This window comes from Aegilops tauschii, chromosome 2 (assembly GCF_002575655.3).
Source record: "Aegilops tauschii subsp. strangulata cultivar AL8/78 chromosome 2, Aet v6.0, whole genome shotgun sequence".
Classification (NCBI taxonomy): domain Eukaryota; kingdom Viridiplantae; phylum Streptophyta; class Magnoliopsida; order Poales; family Poaceae; genus Aegilops; species Aegilops tauschii.
This window is the reverse complement of record NC_053036.3, coordinates 589,252,991-589,276,348: the sequence shown is the minus strand read 5'-3', so window position 1 is coordinate 589,276,348 and position 23,358 is coordinate 589,252,991. Positions and strand designations below refer to the sequence as shown.

At 46.2% G+C, this 23,358-nt stretch overlaps 1 protein-coding gene across 1 annotated transcript; it reads right to left on the bottom strand.

Annotated features, from left to right (window-relative positions):
• Positions 1-19,568: 19,568 nt before the first annotated feature.
• On the bottom strand, positions 19,569-22,327 carry LOC109750712 (beta-fructofuranosidase, insoluble isoenzyme 7-like). Its single transcript, XM_020309664.4, has 5 exons — positions 22,176-22,327; positions 22,017-22,025; positions 20,613-21,900; positions 20,421-20,517; positions 19,569-20,342 (listed from the first exon to the last, which is right to left on the bottom strand). Exons 1-5 carry the CDS (start codon positions 22,246-22,248, stop codon positions 20,148-20,150), a joined length of 1,662 nt encoding a protein of 553 aa, XP_020165253.1. The 5' UTR covers positions 22,249-22,327; the 3' UTR covers positions 19,569-20,147.
• Positions 22,328-23,358: the final 1,031 nt, after the last annotated feature.

The following is a 23,358-nucleotide window of genomic DNA, read 5'->3' as shown; positions in this document are numbered from 1 at the left end:
CCTCTTTGTCGCCGGACTGCCTCCCCATCTCCGTCAACGCCGTCGTCCCCATCCTCCTCCACGCGCCCCGCTGCCATTGCCCTGCACCGCACGTGAGCGCCCCGTTCGCCTTTCCCTCTCCCTGCTCCCGCACTGGCCTCCCCTGCTCGAGACGTCACCGCGCGAGCACGCGCGCACCCGTGCGTCGCCCGCGCCCCGGATCTCCCTCGCCGCGCGCCAGCCCCGCTTCTCTGACGACGCTGTCCGCACCGCTCCCTGCCTCCTCCTCGCTCGCATGCCGTCCCTGCCCAACGCGCTCCGCGCCGCACAGGCCGCGTCCTGCGCTCCCCTGCCCGCGGCCGTTCGCACGTCGCCGTGCCGAACCCCCTTTCCCCCACGGTGGCCTGGCCGTGCCCGTGCCATGGCGCTGCTTGGCCGCGCCGCTGCCTGCTGCGGTGCTGCTGCCTCCGCCCGTTTTCGGTTGCCGCTACCTCCCTGGCTGCCCCTACCTCTGCAAGCCACGCGCCGCGCCGGCTTCGCCTCGCTGCTACGGGTGCCCCCACCGTGCGAGCGCGCCCGACGCCGCCTGCGCCCAGTGCACGCCCGCGCCGTCCGTCGTCCCGCTTCGGCCCACTGCCTCGTTGCTGCCTCGCTCCGCTGTGGCTGTGGCCACCTCCGGCGACGCGCCGTCACCTGCTCCGCCCTCCAGTCGGGTGCGCCCCTGCTGGCCGAACCCGTTTGCCCATACCCAACGCCCGTTAAGGCCCCTGGGCCTATGACAAGGGGGGCCCACCCCAGAACGATTTTATATAAAAACAGAGATTAAATAATAATAATAATAAATTTAATTAGTTAATTAATTAATTAATTAACTAAATTAATCATGTTTAATTAAACCTAATTAGCTAATTAACCTAATTAACTAAACAGTCAATGACATGTGGGACCCACACATCAGTTTGACCCAGTCAACGCCCTGTTGACTGCTGATGTCATGCTGACGTCGTGATGATGTCAGCATACACTATTCTGGATAATGTTGATTTAAAATAATTAAGTAAATTCTAAAAATGATTAAATAAAATTAATATAAAATAAACCGTAGCTCGGATGGAAAAACTTTATACATGAAAGTTGCTCAGAACGACGAGATGAGTCCGAATACGCAGCCCGTTCGTCCTCCACACATCCCTAGGATAGCAAACACGCAACTTTGCCCCCTCCGGTTCATCTGTCCGAAAACGCGAAACACCGGGGATACTTTTCCGAATGTTTCCCCCCTTCGCCGGTACCACCTCCTACTGCGTTTGGGCACACCTGGCACCGTTACTTGTCATGTCATGCATCGATATGCATCTGTTTGCCTTGTATTCATTGTTTCTTCCACCTCTTCTCTCCGGTAGACTACGAGACTGACGCCGCTGCTACTGCCCCGATCGACTACGGTGTTGACGACCCCTCCTTCTTGCCAGAGCAACCAGGCAAGCCCCCCCTCTTGATCACCAGATATCGCCTATTCCTTCTCTCTACTGCTTGCATTAGAGTAGTGTAGCATGTTACTGCTTTCGATTAATCCTATTCTGCTGCATAGCCTGTCATTGTTGCTATAGTTGTTACCCTTCCCTGCAATCCTAAATGCTTAGTATAGGATGCTAGTATTCCATCAGTGTCCCTACATTCTTGTCCGTCTGCCATGCTATACTATCGGGCCGTGATCACTCGGGAGGTGATCGCGGGTATATAATTACATACATATTATACATGATACATGTGGTGACTAAAGTCGAGTCGGCTCGTAGAGTACCCGCAAGTGGTTCCGATGAGGGGGCTGAAAGGACAGGTGGCTTCATCCCGGTAGAGGTGGGCCTGGGTTCCTGACGGCCCCCTACTGTTACTTTGTGGCGGAGCGACAGGGCAGGTTGAGACCACCTAGGTGAGAGGTGGGCCTGGCGCTGGTCGGCGTCCGCGGTTTCTTCATATTAACACGCTTAACGAGATCTTGGTATTTGATCTGAGTCTGGCCACTGGCCTATACGCACTAACCAACTACGCGGGAACAGTTATGGGCACTCGACGTCGTGGTATCAGCCGAAGCCTTCTTGACGTCAGCGACTGAGCGGCGCGCACCGGATTGGACTGTAAGCCTGCTCTTGTATTAAGGGGGCTAGGTCTGCTTCTGGCCGCCCACGCAACGTGCAGGTGTGCAATGGGCGATGGGCCCAGACTCCTGCGCCATAGGATTTAGACCGGCGTGCTGACCTCTCTGTTGTGCCTAGGTAGGGCTGCGATGTGTTGATCTTCCGAGGCCGGGCATGACCCAGGAAAGTGTGTTCGGCCAAAGGGGATCGAGCGTGTTGGGTTATGTGGTGCACCCCTGCAGGGAAGTTTATCTATTCGAATAGCCGTGTCCCTCGGTAAAAGGACGACTTGGAGTTGTACCTTGACCTTATGACAACTAGAACCGGATACTTAATAAAACACACCCTTTCAAGTGCCAGATACAACCCGGTGATCACTCTCTCATAGGGCGACGAGGAGGGGATCGCCGGTAGGATTATGCTATGTGATGATACTTGGTGAACATACCATCTACTCTCTTCTACATGCTGCAAGATGGAGGTTGCCAGAAGCGTAGTCTTCGACAGGACTAGCTACCCCCCTCTTATTCTGGCATTCTGCAGTTCAGTCCACCGATATTGCCCCTTTACATAGATACCCATGCATATGTAGTGTAGATCCTTGCTTGCGAGTACTTTGGATGAGTACTCACGGTTGCTTTGCTCCCCCTTTTCCCCCTTTCCTTTCTTCCTGGTTGTCGCAACCAGATGCTGGAGCCCAGGAGCCAGACGCCACCGTCGACGACGACTCCTACTACACCGCGGGTGCCTACTACTACGTGTAGGCCGCTGACGACGACCAAGAGTAGTTTAGGAAGATCCTAGGCAGGAGGCATGCGCCTCTTTCGATCTGTATCCCAGTTTGTGCTAGCCATCTTATGGCAACTTGTTTAACTTATGTCTATACTCAAATATTGTTGCTTCCGCTGACTCGTCTATGATCGAGCACTTGTATTCGATCCCTCGAGGTCCCTGGCTTGTATTATGATGCTTGTATGTCTTATTTATGTTTCTAGAGTTGTGTTGTGATATCTTCCCATGAGTCCCTGATCTTGATCGTACACGTTTGCGTGCATGATTAGTGTACGATTGAGTCGGGGCCGTCACAAGTTGGTATCAGAGCCGACTGCCTGTAGGAATCCCCCTTCCACACTCCTTGGCTGAAGTCGAGTCTAGTCTTTCCAAAACTTTACTAACATGGCTGTGCGGCTTACGGGCCCACGTCGCCATTGGGTGGTATTAGGATCTTTTATTCCTTGACCTATACTCTGGGACTCTGATCTCTCTTCTATTTGGGTTAAAATGGTTTTACTAACTCTAACATTAGGATCTCGTGATCACATCCACCTGGAGTTCCAATTATTACAGATGATTGCCTGCTGCACCAGCAGATTCCGAAGATAATCTCCGATGTTCTCTCGAGACACTTGTGCCCACCGCCTTTGCAAATTCCCTATCACTATTGTATCATTATGGATAACTATATACACTTGCCTTTTCAATCCCATTGATCTTGTTATTACAAGATAGACCGAAAATTCTCTCTATTGTTCCGAGACTACTTTGTGCCTACTGCCTTGCAGTTCTAAGCCACCTGAATACCCTTACAGATAATTCCTCGCACTTACCGAGTATCTGCCCATCCCCAGTTGTTTATGTGTTTCACTAAGGTCTTCCAAATAATATTCGATCTTCCGAAAATCCTTAGCAGCTTATTGCTCTTGAAATTCTTGCTTGCTTGCATTATGGTTAATCCCATAAGTATAGTAATCTTATTGGCAGCCTTTCTCACTATCATTTTGAGTCCATTGATTCAATATGTTGCGAATGCTCGCAATCCTCAATCAGATCCTAGAATTCATCCTTTCGGCTCAGACGGCATATTAAACATGAGCTGAATCTCGACCAATCAAATTGTTGTCGATTTTACCCCTAAGCTTACTCAATTTATCCATCCTTAATCAGAGCATTTGCTTCTGATCCTTTGATCTGGAAATCATAATTCCTTTACATGTGAGCTTTGAATTAGCCAATTGCTTCTATAATCCAATGCCTTCGCATTGTTTCTTCCTCTGGTTGTGTGCCGATACTCACATCAGCTTCGCTATGGACCATCGGATCCTTTGTTGAAATATCATCCGTCAGTGTCCTTCGTATACAAAAACCTCGAGAAGTTCTTTCCCTGATATATAATGCTTTTGGCAATTTGTATCCTCTGCTTTGATAACCATACTCTACTTTCGAGCTTGTACTATTTACTCCGAAGTTTGTGGTATCTGTTCCTAAGATGCCCCGATGGGTCGAACCAATGCCTTCCCTAATCTGTGTGCATCCGAAAGATTCCACGGGTCATACTTATCTAGTATTGCATCAGGTAAAACTTTCAACAACTAATGTCATTTTCGAAATACGAGAGGTGAATGAATGATTATGCATTAGAGAAGTGGCAGTCGACCTTGAACTTTGTGTTCATGCCCATGGACACGATGTAGATCTTATCATGGAAACTTCTCTTAAATTAATTATTCCCTTGGTATAAGTTCATATTATATCTGGGATTTGGTCTTTTGCAATCGTGGTTTCAACCATATTGTCTTTCTTTGGTCCCATTTCTCAGACGAGTAAAATACTTGCCTTCTTAGATCAGTACGCCTGCCCAACCTGTATTTTGATCTACCTTCGAGTATTACCCCCTGGTATCTCGAGGATATCACCCCCATTGCACTACATGTTATGAATTTCTGATGAAGTAGTAGCTTTCCCCGTCATAGTCACTCCACGGGGTCTGGGTTGTCGTCAATCGAGAACACCGCATAGTGAATCAAATCAACATTGTGATTCAGTATTCCTAGTACTTTATTGTTGGGAAGTTTAATAATCTTTCAAGTCATTCCTAGCTTGATCGACTATATCATCATCGTGCTAAATTTTTAACTGTGCTATCTGGTCCTTCTTCCGGGAGCACAATTTGCGACGATAGCTAAGCTTACGACGATCTTCGTCGTCATACCCTTTCACCTTAAACAACAAGCTTGATTTCGAGTTTGTGTCATAACCGTGGTTCCAACAACCTCTTGCTTCACCATTCCCTTGACTTGATGTCATCGCTGATCGATTACATCTTCATGAAATATCTCGACAAAATTTTCGTGATCATCTTCAACAACATTTTGACTCCTTCCAGGATATCAATCGAATTCTTGATGAGAAATACCATCCTTGCCGCTCGATGAATTGTATTATCATTGACGACATCATTGCCTTCCCTCCGGCACAAACTTGATCATGTTATGGAGCTCCTTGCTATCCAACTTATGTTATGTTCCACCTTTGATTATTATCATCTTTTATATCAAGGATGTTGTGAGAATTGCTCCACCTCTTAAATAATTCTTGGTATTATGATACTTCACACCATCACCATTCTTTCTTGGTTCCCGTGTTGATTCTAACCGGGCCACCAACAAGTGAACGGTGCTGCTTGGATTCTGTACTTCTAGCGACCCTATTGCTTTGAAGTTGTGGTCGCCGTTCGTTCTTAGACTATTGGTTATAGAATCACCATTCTAAACTTTGATCGTGCTACCTAAGCCCATATTTTGGGTGCACCTTTTAACCAATGTTTAATTGTGTATGTTTCCTCGGTCATACATCATTATATCATTTGATCTAACAAATGTTATCTCCTTGTTCACATAACTGTGGTAACCCATCTTTTGGAAATCTCGAAAAATTGTCGTTGAGTCCATCAGCCACATCCTCTTCCTCTCCTTGGTTAATGATGAACTCTAAATTTTGGAACTTGCTTCCATAGTTCATTTCCGAGAATCTTGCAATGTCATCTCGTAATTTGTGTCGCGCCCTTTTCTTCTCAGGCATCCTGAGTCTGAGGTATCCTGACACCAATAGGACCTGAATCTCGGTCAGATATGATTGTTGGGACATATTTCCAAGAGTTATAACATTGGTCTCTACATAACCCGGTAAGGTGGTGTCTTTGCTTAGCACCCCTGACCAGAGGACCTATTGTTATAGTTTTCTTTTTAGCAATGTTAACCATTCTTCCATGAGGAAATTGAAAGACATATTCTATAAGTTGTTCCTGAGGAATCCATTGAGTATCCAAAGTCCGACCTTTGCTTGAAGACCATGTCAATGCTATCTCGAAGCATGTCTGTGGTACTTCAATTTTCAACAAGAACATTTGAAGCCCAATGCTAAATGTTTCTTGCTCAATTATCCAAACACCGTTGTATGGGTAATGTCATGAAATTTCTCTCCCCTTACCTAAAGGGTTTTCTACATTATATCCTGTCACAGATATCATGCTCTGCTTGTCCTTGGGAAGGACATACCCCTGAAATATGTGTTTTAACATATTTTCCTTTCCATTGTTCTTTTTAATCTCATAATCATATTTTCCTTTCCATTGTTTGGTTTAACCTTTCTTGTGATCTATATGATCTAAGCAGTAATATTCTCCTGCTTATGTAAACCCCTCGGTGTACAATTCTGTCAGTAACACCCTGTTACTATTGTTGATGACATTCCGGTAACCGCCGATGGACGAGAACTTTGCCTATTGGTCCGCCTCGTTCAACGAGCAGGAAAATGGTTCTCTTCGTCCCTCGCCCTTGGTACCGATGTTGTTGCTGACATGACCGACAAACTATCCTTTGACATGCCTTGCTTACATGGTCTTGCAAGAGGTCACCGCCCTTCCTACTTTTAACCCACAAGGTGGGCCCATAACCCACAGTTCCACAGGATCGAAACCTGACTCTCCTGTACACCCCCTATTCCCAAAGTTATTCCTCGCGCGTGGCCTCGTATGTAATTCACGAGCCACCTTCCGATGAGATCATCAACTCTGGTATCAGACACAATACTTCTTCCCGTTGCTACGAACCCCCCTTTCACGCCCTGTTTCAGGCACCGAACGATTGCCTGCCCGCTCGAAACTTCTCATGATACCTCCTTACTTTGCTCTCGATATTTTCTAAGGTTTCAATTCGAGAGTTACTTTCCGCCACCTTCCCCGATGTTATCTACTAGATAGTCAACCTTGCAAGGGTCCGTTCTCCCGGAGTTCCCTTCTTATCCTTTCGTAAGTACGGTGAAGATCCTGAAGGAAGGACGACAACATCATCATGATGCATTGATGTATAGGAATGGAGACATCAACGGTATGGATCGACCTCTTTGAGAAGAGCAACCAAGACCGAGAAGATTCGTTAGAATTTCGTAACCAGACCTTTCCCCGTTTTCCACCTCTTAAAATCTCGGGACGAGATTTCTTGTAGTGGAGGAGAATTGTGACGCCCGGGTAATTAAGCTACAGTAACCCTCTGGTAATGATGCCATGTCACCATGATTAATGTTGCTAGTCTCGTGTTAGTTCAGAACCAATCCAAATTCAAATTTGAATTAGAGGCAAGCAACAAAAGTTTTCAAACGATAGAACTTAAATGTTCGGAGTGTGCCAAATAATGCATAGGTAATTCTGGTGAATAAACCACACTTTTGTAAAAAGGCTTAAATACTCTAAAATGATTAGAACAGTAATTGAAACGATTAAAATAGTCTTTGATATTTTGCAAAATACTAATCTAATTTAATATTCGGCGAAACTTTTTATGGCACTGGGTGATGTTGAGACACTAAACTAGGAATTTAATTTGCGATGTATAAAACAAAACTAGTTCAAGAAATAAAAGAAATCAGTAAAAGAAAACAATTAAACAAGATCTATAAAATAAAATAAGAAAAGGGAAAAGACTAAATAAAAAGAAATGAAACTCCTCCCTCGTTTCAACTGGGCTTTAGCCCAGCCGGTCAGCCCACCCCCGGCCTACACATACCCCCACTACCCGAAACCCTAACCCACTCGCTCCCACTACCCCCCCACATCGACACTCCCTCTCCCCGTCCCGATCCGATCTGGATCGGGGACGAAACCCCCACTTCCCTCGCTCCTGGCCCCCCTCTGCCCGATCTGGAACGGGGCACGACGCCCATCCCCGTCACCGATCCACGTCGCGTCGACGCCGTCCCACCGACTTCGCCGCCGTCCTCTTTGTCGCCGGACTGCCTCCACGTCTCCGTCAATGCCGTCGTCCCCGTCCTCCTCCACGCGCCCCGCTGCCATTGCCCTGCACCGCACGTGAGCGCCCCGTTCGCCTTTCCCTCTCCCTGCTCCCGCACTGGCCTCCCCTGCTCGAGACGTCACCGCGCGAGCACGCGCGCACCCGTGCGTCGCCCGCGCCCCGGATCTCCCTCGCCGCGCGCCAGCCCGGTTCTCTGACGACGCCGTCCGCACCGCTCCCTGCCTCCTCCTCGCTCGCACGCCGTCCCTGCCCGACGCGCTCCGCGCCGCACCGGCCGCGTCCTGTGCTCCCCTGCCCGCGGCCGTACGCACGTCGCCGTGCCGAACCCCCTTTCCCCCACGGTGGCCTGGCCGTGCCCGCGCCATGGCGCTGCTTGGCCGCGCGCGCTGCCTGCTGCGGTGCTGCTGCCTCCGCACGTTTCCGGTTGCCACTACCTCCCTGGCCGCCCCTACCTCTGCAAGCCACGCGCCGCGCCGGCTTCGCCTCGCTGCTATGGGTGCCCCCACCGTGCGAGCGCGCCCGACGCCGCCTGCGCCCAGTGCACGCCCGCGCCGTCCGTCGTCCCGCTTCGGCCCACTGCCTCGTTGTTGCCTCGCTCCGCTGTGGTTGCGGCCACCTTCAGCGACACGCCGTCGCCCGCTCGGCCCTCCAGTCGGGTGCGCCCCTGCTGGGCCTATGACAAGGGGGCCCCACCCAGAACGATTTTATAAAAAAAAGATTAAATAATAATAATAATAATTAATTTAATTAATTAATTAACTAAATTAATCCTGTTTAATTAACCTAATTAGCTAATTAACCTAATTAACTAAACAGTCAATGACATGCGGGACCCACACGTCAATTACCCAGACAACGCCATGTTGACTGCTGACGTCATGCTGATGTCATGATGATGTCAGCATACACTATTCTGGATAATGTTGATTTAAAATAATTAAGTAAATTCTAAAAATGATTAAATCTTTTAAAATTAATATAAAATAAACCGTAGCTCGGATCGAAAAACTTTGTACATGAAAGTTGCTCAGAACGACGAGACGAGTCCGAATACGCAACCCGTTCGTCCGCCACACATCCCTAGGATAGCAAACATGCAACTTTTCCCCCTCCGGTTCATCTATCCGAAAACGCGAAACACCGGGGATACTTTCCCGGATGTTTCCCCCTTCGCCGGTATCACCTCCTACTGCGTTTGGGCACACCTGGCACCGTTAGTTGTCATGTCATGCATCGATGTGTATCTGTTTGCCTTGTATTCATTGTTTCTTCCCCCTCTTCTCTCCGATAGACTACGAGACTGACGCCGCTACTGGTGCCCCGATCGACTACAGTGTTGACGATCCCTCCTTCTTGCCAAAGCAACCAGACAAGCCCCCCCCCTTGATCACCAGATGTCGTCTATTCCTTCTCTCTACTGCTTGCATTAGAGTAGTGTAGCATGTTACTACTTTCGATTAATCCTATTCTGCTGCATAGCCTGTCATTGTTGCTACAGTTGTTACCCTTACCTGCAATCCTAAATGCTTAGTATAGGATGCTAGTATTCCATCAGTGGCCCTACATTCTTGTCCGTCTGCCATGCTATACTATCGGGCCGTGTTCACTCGGGAGGTGATCGCGGGTATATACTTACATACATATTATACATGATACATGTGGTGACTAAAGTCGGGTCGGCTCGTAGAGTACCCGCAAGTGGTTCCGATGAGGGGGCTGAAAGGACAGGTGGCTCCATCCCGGTAGAGGTGGGCCTGGGTTCCCGACGGCCCCCTACTGTTACTTTGTGGCGGAGCGACAGGGCAGGTTGAGACCACCTAGGTGAGAGGTGGGCCTGGCGCTGGTCGGCGTCCGCGGTTTCCTCATATTAACACGCTTAACGAGATCTTGGTATTTGATCTGAGTCTGGCCACTGGCCTATACGCACTAACCAACTACGCGGGAACAGTTATGGGCACTCGACGTCGTGGTATCAGCCGAAGCCTTCTTGACGTCAGCGACTGAGCGGCGCGCGCCGGATTGGACCGTAAGCCTGCTCTTGTATTAAGGGGGCTAGGTCTGCTTCCGGCCGCCCATGCAACATGCAGGTGTGCAATGGGCGATGGGCCCAGACCCCTGCGCCATAGGATTTAGACCGGCGTGCTGACCTCTCTGTTGTGCCTAGGTAGGGCTGCGACGTGTTGATCTTCCGAGGCCGGGCATGACCCAGGAAAGTGTGTCCGGCCAAAGGGGATCGAGCGTGTTGGGTTATGTGGTGCACCCCTGCAGGGAAGTTTATCTATTCGAATAGCCGTGTCCCTCGGTAAAAGGATGACCCGGAGTTGTACCTTGACCGTATGACAACTAGAACCGGATACTTAATAAAACACACCCTTTCAAGTGCCAGATACAACCCGGTGATCACTCTCTCACAGGGCGACGAGGAGGTGATCACCGGGTAGGTTTATGCTATGCGATGATACTTGGTGAACTTACCATCTACTCTCTTCTACATGCTGCAAGATGGAGGTTGCCAGAAGCGTAGTCTTCGACAAGACTAGCTATCCCCATCTTATTCTGGCATTCTGCAGTTCAGTCCATCGATATTGCCCTTTTACATAGACACCCATGCATATGTAGTGTAGATCCTTGCTTGCGAGTACTTTGGATGAGTACTCACGGTTGCTTTGCTCCCCCTTTTCCCCCTTTCCTTTCTTCCTGGTTGTCGCAACCAGATGCTGGAGCCCAGGAGCCAGACGCCACCGTCGACGACGACTCCTACTACACCGCGGGTGCCTACTACTACGTGCAGGCCGCTGACGATGACCAGGAGTAGTTTAGGAGGATCCCAGGCAGGAGGCCCACGCCTCTTTCGATCTGTATCCCAGTTTGTGCTAGCCATCTTATGGCAACTTGTTTAACTTATGTCTGTACTCAGATATTGTTGCTTTCGCTGACTCGTCTATGATCGAGCACTTGTATTTGAGCCCTCGACGCCCCTGGCTTGTATTATGATGCTTGTATGACTTATTTATGCTTTTAGAGTTGTGTTGTGATATCTTCCCGTGAGTCCCTGATCTTGATCGTACACGTTTGCGTGCATGCTTAGTGTACGATTGAATCGGGGGCGTCACATGAACCTATTATGTTTTCATGAATATATGTGAGTTCTTGATCCTATCTTGCAAGTCAATAGTCACCTACTATGTGTTATGATCCGGCAACCCCGAAGTGACAATAATCGGGACCACTCCCGGTGTTGACTGTAGTTTGAGGAGTTCATGTATTCACTAAGTCTTAATGCTTTGGTCCGGTACTCTATTAACAGGAGGCCTTAATATCCCTTAGTTTCCAATAGGACCCCGCTGCCACGGGAGGGTAGGACAAAAGATGTCATGCACGTTCTTTTCCATAAGCACGTATGACTATATTCGGAATACATGGCTACATTACATTGATGAACTGGAGCTAGTTCTATGTCACCCTATGTTATAACTATTGCATGAGGAATCGCATCTGACATAATTATCCATCATTGATCCATTGCCTACGAGCTTTTCACATATTGATCTTTGCTTAGTTACTTTTCCGTTGCCACTGTTACGATTGCTACAAAACTGCTACTGTTACTTTTGCCACTGTTACCGTTACTTCCATACTACTTTGCTACTAAATACTTTGCTGTAGATATTAAGTCTTCCAGGTGTGGTTGAATTGACAACTCAACTGCTAATACTTGAGAATATTCTTTGGCTCCCCTTGTGTCGAATCAATAAATTTGGGTTGAATACTCTACCCTCGAAAACTGTTGTGATCCCCTATACTTGTGGGTTATCAAGACTATTTTCTGGCGTCGTTGCCGGGGAGCATAGCTCTATTCTTTGAGTCACTTGGGATTTATATCTGTTGATCACTATGAGGAACTTGAAAGATGAAAGAACCAAGATTTTTCCCTCAACTACGTGGGGAGGTAAGGAACTGCCATCTAGCTCTGCACTTGATTCACCTTCTGTTTTGAGTAAACTTGCGACACTTACTCCTGCTATTAATTATGATATGTCGCATGTTATTGATGATGCCACTTCTGCTTTGCATGATACTTATGATGAAACTACTTCTATGCTTGATAATACGGTGCCATTAGGTGAATTTCTTGATGAACAACTTGCTAGGGTTAGAGAGAATGAAATTATTGAAACAGATAATATTGATGAAAGTGATGATGAAGATTCTCCCCCTAGATATGAATTGCCTGATGTGCCTGAGGGTTATGCTATGGATGAAGAAACTGCTAGAGATATTTTTGCTTGCAAAGATAGATATGATCTTAAGAAATTGTTAGCTAAGCTGAAAGAAAAGTCTTTGAATGCTAGAATGAAATATGACCATGCTTTTGCTACTTCACCTATCTGTATTTCTGATAAGGATTATGATTTCTCTGTCGATCCTAAGTTAATTACTTTGGTTGAATCTGATCCTTTTTATGGCTATGAATCTAAAACTGTTGTGGCACATCTTACTAAACTGAATGATATAGCCACCCTATTCACTCATGAGGAAAAAATTCGTTACTACTATATCCTTAAGTTATTTCCGTTCTCATTAAGGGGTGATGCTAAAATATGGTATAATTCTCTTGATCCTGGTTGTGTGCGTAGTCCCCAGGATATGATTTATTACTTCTCTGCTAAATATTTCCCCGCTTATAAGAAACAAGCTGCTTTAAGGGAAATATATAATTTTGTGCAAATTGAAGAAGAGAGTCTCCCACAAGCTTGGGGGAGGCTTCTCCGATTACTTAATGATTTGCCTGGTCATCCTCTCAAGGAAAATGAAATACTTGATATCTTTTATAATGGACTAACCGATGCTTCCAGAGACCACCTGGATAGTTGTGCCGGTTGTGTTTTCAGGGAAAGAACTGTTGAGCAAGCTGAATTGCTATTGAATAATATATTGAGTAATGATAATGATTGGACACTTCCTAAACAAACTCCTAAGCCAACCCCGAAGAAAAGGGGTATCCTATTTCTCAGTCCTGAAGATATCCAAGAGGCAAAGAAATCTATGAAAGAAAAGGGTATTAAAGCTAAAGATGTTAAGAATTTACCACCTATTGAAGAAATACATGGTCTTGATAACCCGACACAGGTAGTAAAGGTAAATTCTCTCTATAGATTTGATGAAGGTGATATTCCTCGTAATAAGTCTGCTAGCCAATGCTTGGATGAGTTTGATAATTTTATTGTTAAACAAGAAAACTTCAATGCTTATGTTGGTAGACAATTGAAACGTAATGCTTATATGATTGAACACTTGATTGATTATATGTCTAGAGTTAAAGGTGAACTTAAACTTCTTAGTAAACATGCTTCTATGGTTACCACTCAGGTAGAACAAGTACTTAAAGCACAAAATGATTTGCTCAATGAATTAAATAACAAGAAAAATGATAATGTTGTTAAATTTGTGACTGGAGGGGGTAAAATGACTCAGGAACCTTTGTATCCTGAAGGCCACCCTAAGAGAGTTGAGCAAGATTCTCAGAGAACTAATGTTGATGCACCTAGTCCTTCTAAGAAGAAGAAAAAGAAAAATGATAGGACTTTGCATGCTTCTAGTGAACCTGTTTTTGACACACCTGAGAATCCCAATGATATTTCTATTTCTGATGCTGAAACACAATCTGGTAATGAACATGAACCTAGGGATAATGTTAGTGATGATGCTCATGTTGATGCTCAACCTAGCAATAACAATGATGTAGAGATTGAACCTGCTGTTGATCTTGATAACCCACAATCAAAGAATCAACGTTATGATAAGAGAGACTTCGTTGCTAGGAAGCACGGTAAAGAAAGAGAACCATGGTTCAGAAACCCATGCCTTTTCCTCCTAAACCATCCAGGAAAAAGGATGATGAGGATTTTGAGTGCTTTGCTGAAATGATTAGACCTATCTTTTTGCGTATGCGTTTGACTGATATGCTTAAAATGAATCCTTATGTTAAGTATATGAAAGATATTGTTACAAATAAAAGAAAGATACCGGAAGCTGAAATTTCCACCATGCTTGCCAATTATACTTTTAAAGGTGGAATACCAAAGAAACTACGAGATCCAGGAGTACCAACTATACTATGTTCCATTAAAAGAAACTATGTTAAAACTACTTTATGTGATCTTGGAGCCGGTGTTAGTGTTATGCCTCTCTCTTTATATCGTAGATTTGATTTGAATAAGTTGACACCTACTGAAATATCTTTGCAAATGGCCGATAAATCAACTGCTATACCTGTCGGTATTTGTGAGGATGTGCCTGTTGTGGTTGCAAATGTTACTATTTTAACGGACTTTGTTATTTTTGATATTCCCGAGGACGATAGTATGTCTATTATTCTTGGTAGACCCTTTTTGAATACTGCAGGGGCTGTTATTGATTGCAACAAAGGCAATGTCACTTTTCATGTTAATGGTAATGAGCATACGGTACACTTTCCGACGAAACAACCTCAAGCCCACAGTATCAATTCTATTGGAAAAATTTCAACAATTACTATTGGAGGTTTCGAATTTCCTCTCCCTACTGTCAAGAAGAACTATGATATTTTTATTGTTGGGGACGTGCATATCCTCGTTGAGGTAACCTAGTGTTATTCGAAATTTCTCTGGTTTCATGTTATTTGGAAAGAGTTTGTTAACAAGACTTGATCAACCTTGTTAGTGGATTCCTTTTGATAAGCATGAGATGGATGAAGTTAGAAAGCACAACCCTCTGTACCCTCCTTTTACTTTCTGTTATTTAGATTAAATAAAGCAAAAATAGTATTTTCTGTCAGTTTTCTGAATTATCCTTGCAATAGAAAATACCCCAAAAATAAAAGTTCTCCAAATGTCCTGAAAATGAAATATGATTTTTTGTAGAATATTTAAGAATATCTGGCACTGAGAACACACCAGGGGGCTCCACCAATTGGCCACGAGGGTGCAGGGCGCGCCCACCCCCTGGCGTGCCCCCTACCTCTTGGACCCCACGTGCCCCCCCTCCACTTATTCCAGCACCCACACACTTCATCTTCCTCTAGAAAAAAAATCCTCCCATAGCTCAAACCCATGTTCTAGCTCATCTTGCTGCGATTTTCGATCTCTTTGCTCAAGCTCCATTCACAAAACTGTTTTGGGGGATTGTTCTTCGGTATGTGAATCCTCCAATGGTCCAAATAGTTTTTGTTCTAGTGCTTTATTTATTGCAAATTTTTGCTGCTAAGGTGACCCTGTTCTTGAGCTTGCATGTCAAATTTATATGGTTTCAAGTAGTTCTAATGCATGATAAAGTCTCTAGGCACTTGTGAGAGTAGTTGCTATCAATTTTGTTGAGTTTGGTTCACTTTTATATGCGTCACTAAAAATTTCAGAAATTTTTCAGAGAAAGAAAAATGTTTAGGAAAATATACCAAGGTGGTTCCTTAAGGAAGCAAGGACCAAGGCTAGCGATACGTGAGCCAGACGATGAACCACCGAGGGAAGCTCAAGTGCGGCCTTGTGAATGGCCGTCAGAGGAGTTTATGGTCCAAGCAGGCATCAAGGATGAATTTTGACGCGTATGTGCGTAACGCTGATCTTGAGGGCTTCGTGTCAGATAAGTGCCCGCAACACTACTGCCTAACTAATTCCTTTGTAAGAAGGTTTAAATTTACATCCTCGCGCAATTCTCACAATGTTTTATTTGACCTATATGATAAATCATATACCATGGACCTAGAAGATTTTAATACTGCTTGTAAACTCCCGCAGTGGGGCAATGTTAGTGAACCTCGCAAATCTGAATATAAAGACTTTCTTGCTAGTATCACCGTGGGGGAATCTAGAGAAATTACACAAGCTACCATAGGGAGCATTCATTTCCCTTCCATACATTATTTTTCTCTCTTTATAGGTAGATGCATTAACGGTAAAGATGAGGCTTATCACATGTGCGTTCCAGATCTTAGTGTCCTCAAGAGTGCAGTATTAGGTGACAAACAATATAACTTGGGGGCCATTGTTGCACGAAGGTTGCATCTTAACAGTATAAGTGGAGATTTGTTTGGTGGAATTTATGTAACTCGTGTAGCTAGTTATCTTAATGTACCCATACATGTAAATGATATGGAATTACCTCCTGCTTATCTAGATTATAATGCTATGGTTCGCCATCAATTTGTTGAGAGAAACGAACAGCCTCTCCAGTACCGACTAATCTTTGACAGACGTCGCACTGTCCATGTTGCTCTCCCTGCTCCTACTTTCTTTGACTTTTAGGCAAAAAGGAGATATGTTATAACTAGGGAGGAGGCGAACGAGTATGAAAGGAGGACGGAGGCAGCTCGCCTCCGAGCTGCATCCCGTCAGGCAGTAGCTGCTGCATCTTAGTACGATCCCAGCTATGACTTTGGATATCCGCCAGGCCAGCAGTGGGCATAGACCAACTTTGGCCAAAAGCCTAAGCTTGGGGGAGTACGTATTTCTCACCGACATTACATTCATGTTCACACACTCATTCTAGTTGTCGGTGCTCATACTTTTTCACTGTACTATCCATGCTAGTTTATTTTCTTTTCTTGGCCTTCTTCTTGTGTGTTTGAAAAACCTTAAGAAAAACCAAAAAAAAATAGTTATAGCTTTCAGCTAGTTTACTTTCCATGCTTGTAGTAGTAATTAAAAGAAAACCCAAAAAGATTTCTCGTTCTTCTTTTGCTTGTTGGGAGCTTTCCCGTGTAAATAGTTTTATTTCTTTTCTTTTCTTTGGGGGTCGAGAGGAGAAGACCATGATGAAAATGTTGAGTGGCTCGCATATGCATTATTGTTGATTTAACTAAGAGCCCATATTACCTTGTCTTCTCCCTTGTATTAAATGCTTGCAGATTCCGACTTAGTCCAATGCACGTGCACTATTATTATTATACACACCGTTCGGTCGTGCGAGTGAAAGGTAATAATGACGATATATGTTGGACTGATTGAGATGAGAGAAGCTGGTATGAACTCGACCTATCTTGATTTTGTAAATATGATTAGTTCATCGTTCCTGATTCAGCCTATTATGAAGGAAACATGTTTACAATGACAACTAGAGATTATAGTTGCTCATGCCATGCTTAATTAGCTAGGAGTTTATAATGTTTGGTCGCTTCCCAGTCTCTTTCTAGCCTTCACTTGTACTAAGAGGGAATACTGCTTGTGCATCCACTTCCATAAACCCCAAAGTTATTCCATATGAGTCCATCATACCTTCCTATATGCGGTATTTACCTGCCGTTCCAAGTAAATTTGTATGTGCCAAACTCTAAACCTTCAAATGAAATTCTATTTTGTATACTCAAATAGCTCATGTATCAACTAGGGCTGTCTATATCTTCCATGTTAGGTGGGTTATTCTCAAGATGAGTGGACTCCGCTCATCATTCACGAGAACATGGCCGGTAACCGGGATGCCCAGTCCCATGCTCAAATCAAATCAAAATAATTGCAAACAAAACTCCTCCAGGATTGTTGTTAGTTGGAGGCACCCGTTGTTTCGGACAAGCCATTGATTGATGTTTGTTGGTGGAGGGGGAGTATAAACTTTACCATTCTGTTTGGGAACCGCCTATAATGTGTGTAGCATGGAAGATATCGAGATCTCTTGGTTGTTATGTTGACAATGAAAGTATGCCACTCAAAATATTATTTATCTCTATTTCAAAACTCGAGCTCTGGCACCTCTACAAATCCCTGCTTCCCTCTGCGAAGGGCCTATCTATTTACTTTTATGTTGAGTCATCATCCTCTTATTAAAAAGCACCAGTTGGAGAGCACCACTGTCATTTGTATGCATTGCTATTAATTTACATTGAGTATGACTGTGACTGGATCTCTTTTACCATGAATTACAATGTTTAGTCAGTCCTTGATCTTCAGAGGTGCTCTGCATTTATGTTTTGCGGTTTCAGAAAGGGCTAGCGAGATACCATCTTGTCATATCATATTATGATTGTTTTGAGAAAGTGTTGTCATCCGAGATTTATTATTATTGTTCGCTAGTTGATTATGTCATTGATATGAGTAAACATGAGACCTAAGTGTTATCGTGAATATGGTTAGTTCATAATCTTTGCTGGAAACTTGAATGTTGGCTTTACATATTTACAACAACAAGAGCAAACAGAGTTTGTAAATTTTTTTCTTTATTACTTTCAGTTTATCAACTAAATTGCTTGAGGACAAGCAAAGGTTTAAGCTTGGGGGAGTTGATACGTCTCCAACATATCTACTTTTCCAAACACTTTTGCCCTTGTTTTGGACTCTAACTTGCATGATTTGAATGGAACTAACCCGGACTGACGCTGTTTTTAGCAGAATTGCCATGGTGTTATTTTTATGCAGAAATAAAAGTTCTCGGAATGACCTGAAACTTCACGGAGAATATTTTTGAAATTTATAAAAAATACCCTATCCACGAGGGGGCCCACACCCTGTCCACGAGGGTGGGGGGCACGCCTGCCCCCTGGGTGCGCCCCTGTCTCGTGGGCCCCCTGAGGCTCCACCGACCTCAACTCCAACTCCATATATTCACGTTCGGGGAGAAAAAAATCAGAGAGAAGGATTCAGCGCGTTTTATGATACGGAGCCGCCGCCAAGCCCTAATCTCTCTCGGGAGGGCTAATCTGGAGTCCGTTCGGGGCTCCGGAGAGGGGAATCCGTTGCCGTCGTCATCATCAACCATCCTCCATCACCAATTTCATAATGCTCACCGCCGTGCGTGAGTAATTCCATCGTAGGCTAGCTGGACGGTGATGGGTTGGATGAGATTTACCATGTAATCGAGTTAGTTTTGTTAGGGTTTGATCCCTAGTATCCATTATGTTCTAAGATTGATGTTGCTATGACTTTGCTATGCTTAATGCTTGTCACTAGGGCCCGAGTGCCATGATTTTAAATCCGAACCTATTCTGTTTTCATGAATATATGTGAGTTCTTGATCCTATCTTGCAAGTCAATAGTCACCTACTATGTGTTATGATCCGGCAATCCCGAAGTGACAATAATCGGGACCACTCCCGGTGATGACCGTAGTTTGAGGAGTTCATGTATTCACTAAGTGTTAATGCTTTGGTCCAGTACTCTATTAAAAGGAGGCCTTAATATCCCTTAGTTTCCAATAGGACCCCGCTGCCACGGGAGGATAGAACAAAAGATGTCATGCAAGTTCTTTTTCATAAGCACGTATGACTATATTCGGAATACATGGATACATTACATTGATGAACTGGAGTTAGTTCTGTGCCACCCTATGTTATAACTATTGCATGAGAAATCGCATCCGACATAATTATCCATCATTGATCCATTGCCTACAAGCTTTTCACATATTGATCTTTGCTTAGTTACTTTTCCGTTGCCACTGTTACGATTACTACAAAACTGCTACTGTTGCTTTTGCCACCGTTACCGTTACTTCCATACTACTTTGCTACAAAATACTTTGTTGCAGATATTAAGTCTTCCAGGTGTGGTTGAATTGACAACTCAACTGCTAATACTTGAGAATATTCTTTGGCTCCCCTTGTGTCGAATCAATAAATTTGGGTTGAATACTCTACCCTCGAAAACTGTTGCGATCCCCTATACTTGTGGGTTATCAGCCGGGTTGCTTGTAGTGTGTGGTCGAAGGGTGTTTTTGGGTCTTACCCGGTTGTGATGTTCATGCTATGCTCGCTGTTCGCAGCGAGTTGTAGTTACTTGTAATTGTATTTCTGCCTTCTATAAAGCTATGGTACGCCTAGACATACTCTTGGAAAAAAAATCCTACGTTTGATTCACTAAATTCTCCTTAATCCTTAATCACTCCAACATGTTTCCAGTTGTTTCATTACAGAAATATAGGGTAAATCATCACAAATTATCACGCAAGGCGCGCCGCTCCACATCCGCCCGTTGCAACCGAGCTATATAACGCCGCCACCGTTCACGGCCGCCGTTGCCAACTCCCACGCCTCCAGCTTGGACACCTTCACGGCGCCGGCGCCATAGTTGAACGCGTACAGCCGGCTGCGGCTCGTCGCCGCGTGCTCCGGGTACATGCGAGCCGTCATGCACGTCCTCCCGCCGTCGCCGAAGCTCTCCACCACCGTGTGATCGATCTGTGTATACACGACGTGTGTTAATGATATCGGCCATATGCATGTACCAGTTTTCCAAGGCAAATGGACTAAACTCACCAGTGTTCTGAGCGACAGGCTCTTGTCCTTCTCCACGTCCACGTCCAGAAATGCCCCGTAGGATGGGATTTTTACCCCTTCTGCTTTCGTAGATGACCTGTGCATGCAAAGATGTCCAGAAATTTACATGCCTTTTCTTTCTAGATTCACAAACTGTCATGTTTTCTTGAAGCAAATGTCAAGGACACGTACTTTGTGAGGTCGGTGCACATGAGAACCTTGTACGTGTCAAGGTGCTTGAACACCCTGAAGAAGATCGAGGTGTGCTCCCTCAGGTCGCCGGAAGCCATGACGAGGAGCCCGAACGGGCCGACTCCGCCCGGCACGGACGCGCCCTTCTCGGCGCACAGCCCCTTGGGATCCTGCAGCCACTTCGGGTCCAACGTCTCGGCATCCTCCAGGTTCGGGACCTCGAAGACCGCCTGCACGTCCGCCTGCAAGCTGACGATGCCGGCGATCTCCTTCGTGCCGCCGGCGTCCACCTCCGTCGCCCACTGCAGGCCGACCCGCTTCCTCCTCAGCGTCTCGATCTCTTCGACTGGCCACTGCACCAGCCGCTTCCCGTCGGTGTCCAGCCACATCGCCCTCGGGAACGCCTGGATGCCGGCCCACCCTCTGCCTTCGCCGCCGCCGTCGGTCTCGTCCACCCATGCCCACAGCACACGCCGCTTCTTGCGGGCGTCGTAGAAGGACTTGGACGCGTACAGGTGGCCGTGGTCGAGCCGGCGCCAGTTGGCGCAGTCGCCGCCGCGCTCGGGCTCTGCCGGCTTGAAGGTGTCCTCCTCGTCGTCGTACCGCCCGACCATGTAGTGGTCCTCCTTGGCGAAGTCGCTGAGCTTGAGCACGTGCAGCACCCCGGCGCGGCTCGCCGACACGTCGAGCCCCTCCATCGCGCCGGGTGCCGCCATCGGGAACAGGTCCGGGCACTCCAGCACGGCGGGGCCGTCCCCGTCGCGCGAGCTGGCGGCATGCAGAGGCGCGCCAGCGTTGCGCTCCCAATGGAGGAAGTCCGCGCTCCTGTACACGAGCAAGGAGCCGACACCGCGGACCTCGGCGGCGACGGCGACCCTCCATAGGCCGTCGCGGCCACGCCACGCCTCCGTGGGATCGCGGAAGTTGTTGCCGGTGACGTCCGCCGGCATCGGGATGACCGGGTTGCAGCTGGGCTTCTCCCACTCGCGGAGGAGCGGGTCGGAGGGGTTCTTGGCGAAGGCCACGTTCTGCACCTGCGCCTTGTCGGCGTCGTCCATGCCGGTGTAGAGGATCGCCGGGCGGCCGCCGGGGAGGACGGTGGCGGAGCCCGACCAGCAGCCGTTGACGTCGAACGGGGAGGTAGGGTCCAACGCATTGCCAACGTCGGCCCAGTTCACGAGATCGCCGGAGACGGAGTGGCCCCATGATAGCTTGCCGTCGCCCCAGGTCGGGCCGCGAGGGTTGTACTGGTAGAAGAAGTGGTACATGCCGTTGTGGTACATTGGCCCTGCCGGTATGACGCAAAATAACTGTCACTGACCAAGATCAACTAGCCGATTATCAATATTTTGCCATGATAAGTTTATCTGTTGGACGGACTAGAGGGAAGAAGAGAGCACGTACCATTGGGATCTGCAAGTTTTCATCGAACCGTCGTAGTGTGATCGTCCAAATTCAGGGATTGCAGACAGGGATTAACAAAGTTGTAGTGAAAAATTACTTACGAAATCATGTGAATTGATCAGATAATAGCGCGCCAAAGCGCAAATTTGAAGTGCGTACCATTTTGCCAGTACTTGGCAGGCTGGAAGTGGTAGGCCGTTCGGCCATGGTTCAACTTCTCAGCTCCGTTCATGGTCACAGTCGGAGAAGAAGAGGAACAGATAAAGCTGTTGCTGCTCTGATTGGGATGCTGTGAAAATTGCTGATGACTTCTAGTAGCCTTCCAAGTCTTCAAGTTTAATGGGAGTCAATAAGACCTGCCACCATGTGGGCAATAATGTAGTTTTAAAATTTAAATTTGATTCGCGAATGGCAGTAGATGTCAGGTAAGACTTTAAAAACGTTTTCTAGTCTTTTAGATTCCTGCGAGCTTTGCTTACCACGTACTAGGTGACTAGGATGAGGACTAATGAGCCCCGCTAATGAGATGAGATCAGGAGTAGTTGAGGAAGTTGTTTACTAATAGAACAACCCAGCATCCGCTGCTTATTTCTGTATAAGCTCGTGTATGTTCAATGTGGCATCAAGCAGAAAACGTCATTGGAATACAAAGAAGAGCCCTGCTTCGGTACACCCCTCACAAACCGTATAAGAACAATATGTTCACCATAAGATATACCCACCTCCGTATGTGGCACATATGAGCTGTATGTAGACGTACACAGCCGATCGGCCAGCCCGTCACACAAACCAGCGCACACCCCCTCCGTCTTGGGCCTGTCCCATTTTTTTTCTTTTTTAACCTTCAAAAAATAGGCGCATGAGGTATTATTTGAAGAGTCAATTACACCGGTGGTGCTAGAACTTGTCGTGAACGGCCACTTTGGTGCTAGAACTTGCGGCATACATCGAACTAGTGTAAAAACTTGGCTTAGGCGTGCAAATACGGTGCAAATCGCGTTTGGATATGAAAGCGACACAGACTAGGCTCACTTGCATGGTGCAGGTTCCGCTGTTAGCCACCAGATGACGTGTGGCATGTTATTTTACCAGAAAGAAACTCGAATTTTTTTGTCCTCACGAAATAGCTCCTGACACGTGCCAAAATGTTGGCCATATGGGCTCCATATGTCAGCGACATATAAATTATAGAAAAAATAATAAAACTGGGAATCGAACCATGTAGGTTTGCTAGCTTCCGCCAATGGTTAACCACCACTAGACTTTCTTGTTTTAATAGGATACGTCATGTATATATCCTTTACGTCCTACATGGGCTGCAGTTGGTGGGACCCATTTTGCA

Bases quoted from the DNA above. Each gene is read 5' to 3' on its own strand.
- LOC109750712 (XM_020309664.4), bottom strand. From the start codon at position 22,248: ATGAACGGAGCTGAGAAGTTGAACCATGGCCGAACGGCCTACCACTTC. The intron at 20,518-20,612 runs GTACGTGTCCTT...TTGCATGCACAG, and splicing joins ATGTGCACCGACCTCACAAA to GTCATCTACGAAAGCAGAAG. The intron at 20,343-20,420 runs GTGAGTTTAGTC...GTGTATACACAG, and splicing joins GCCTGTCGCTCAGAACACTG to ATCGATCACACGGTGGTGGA.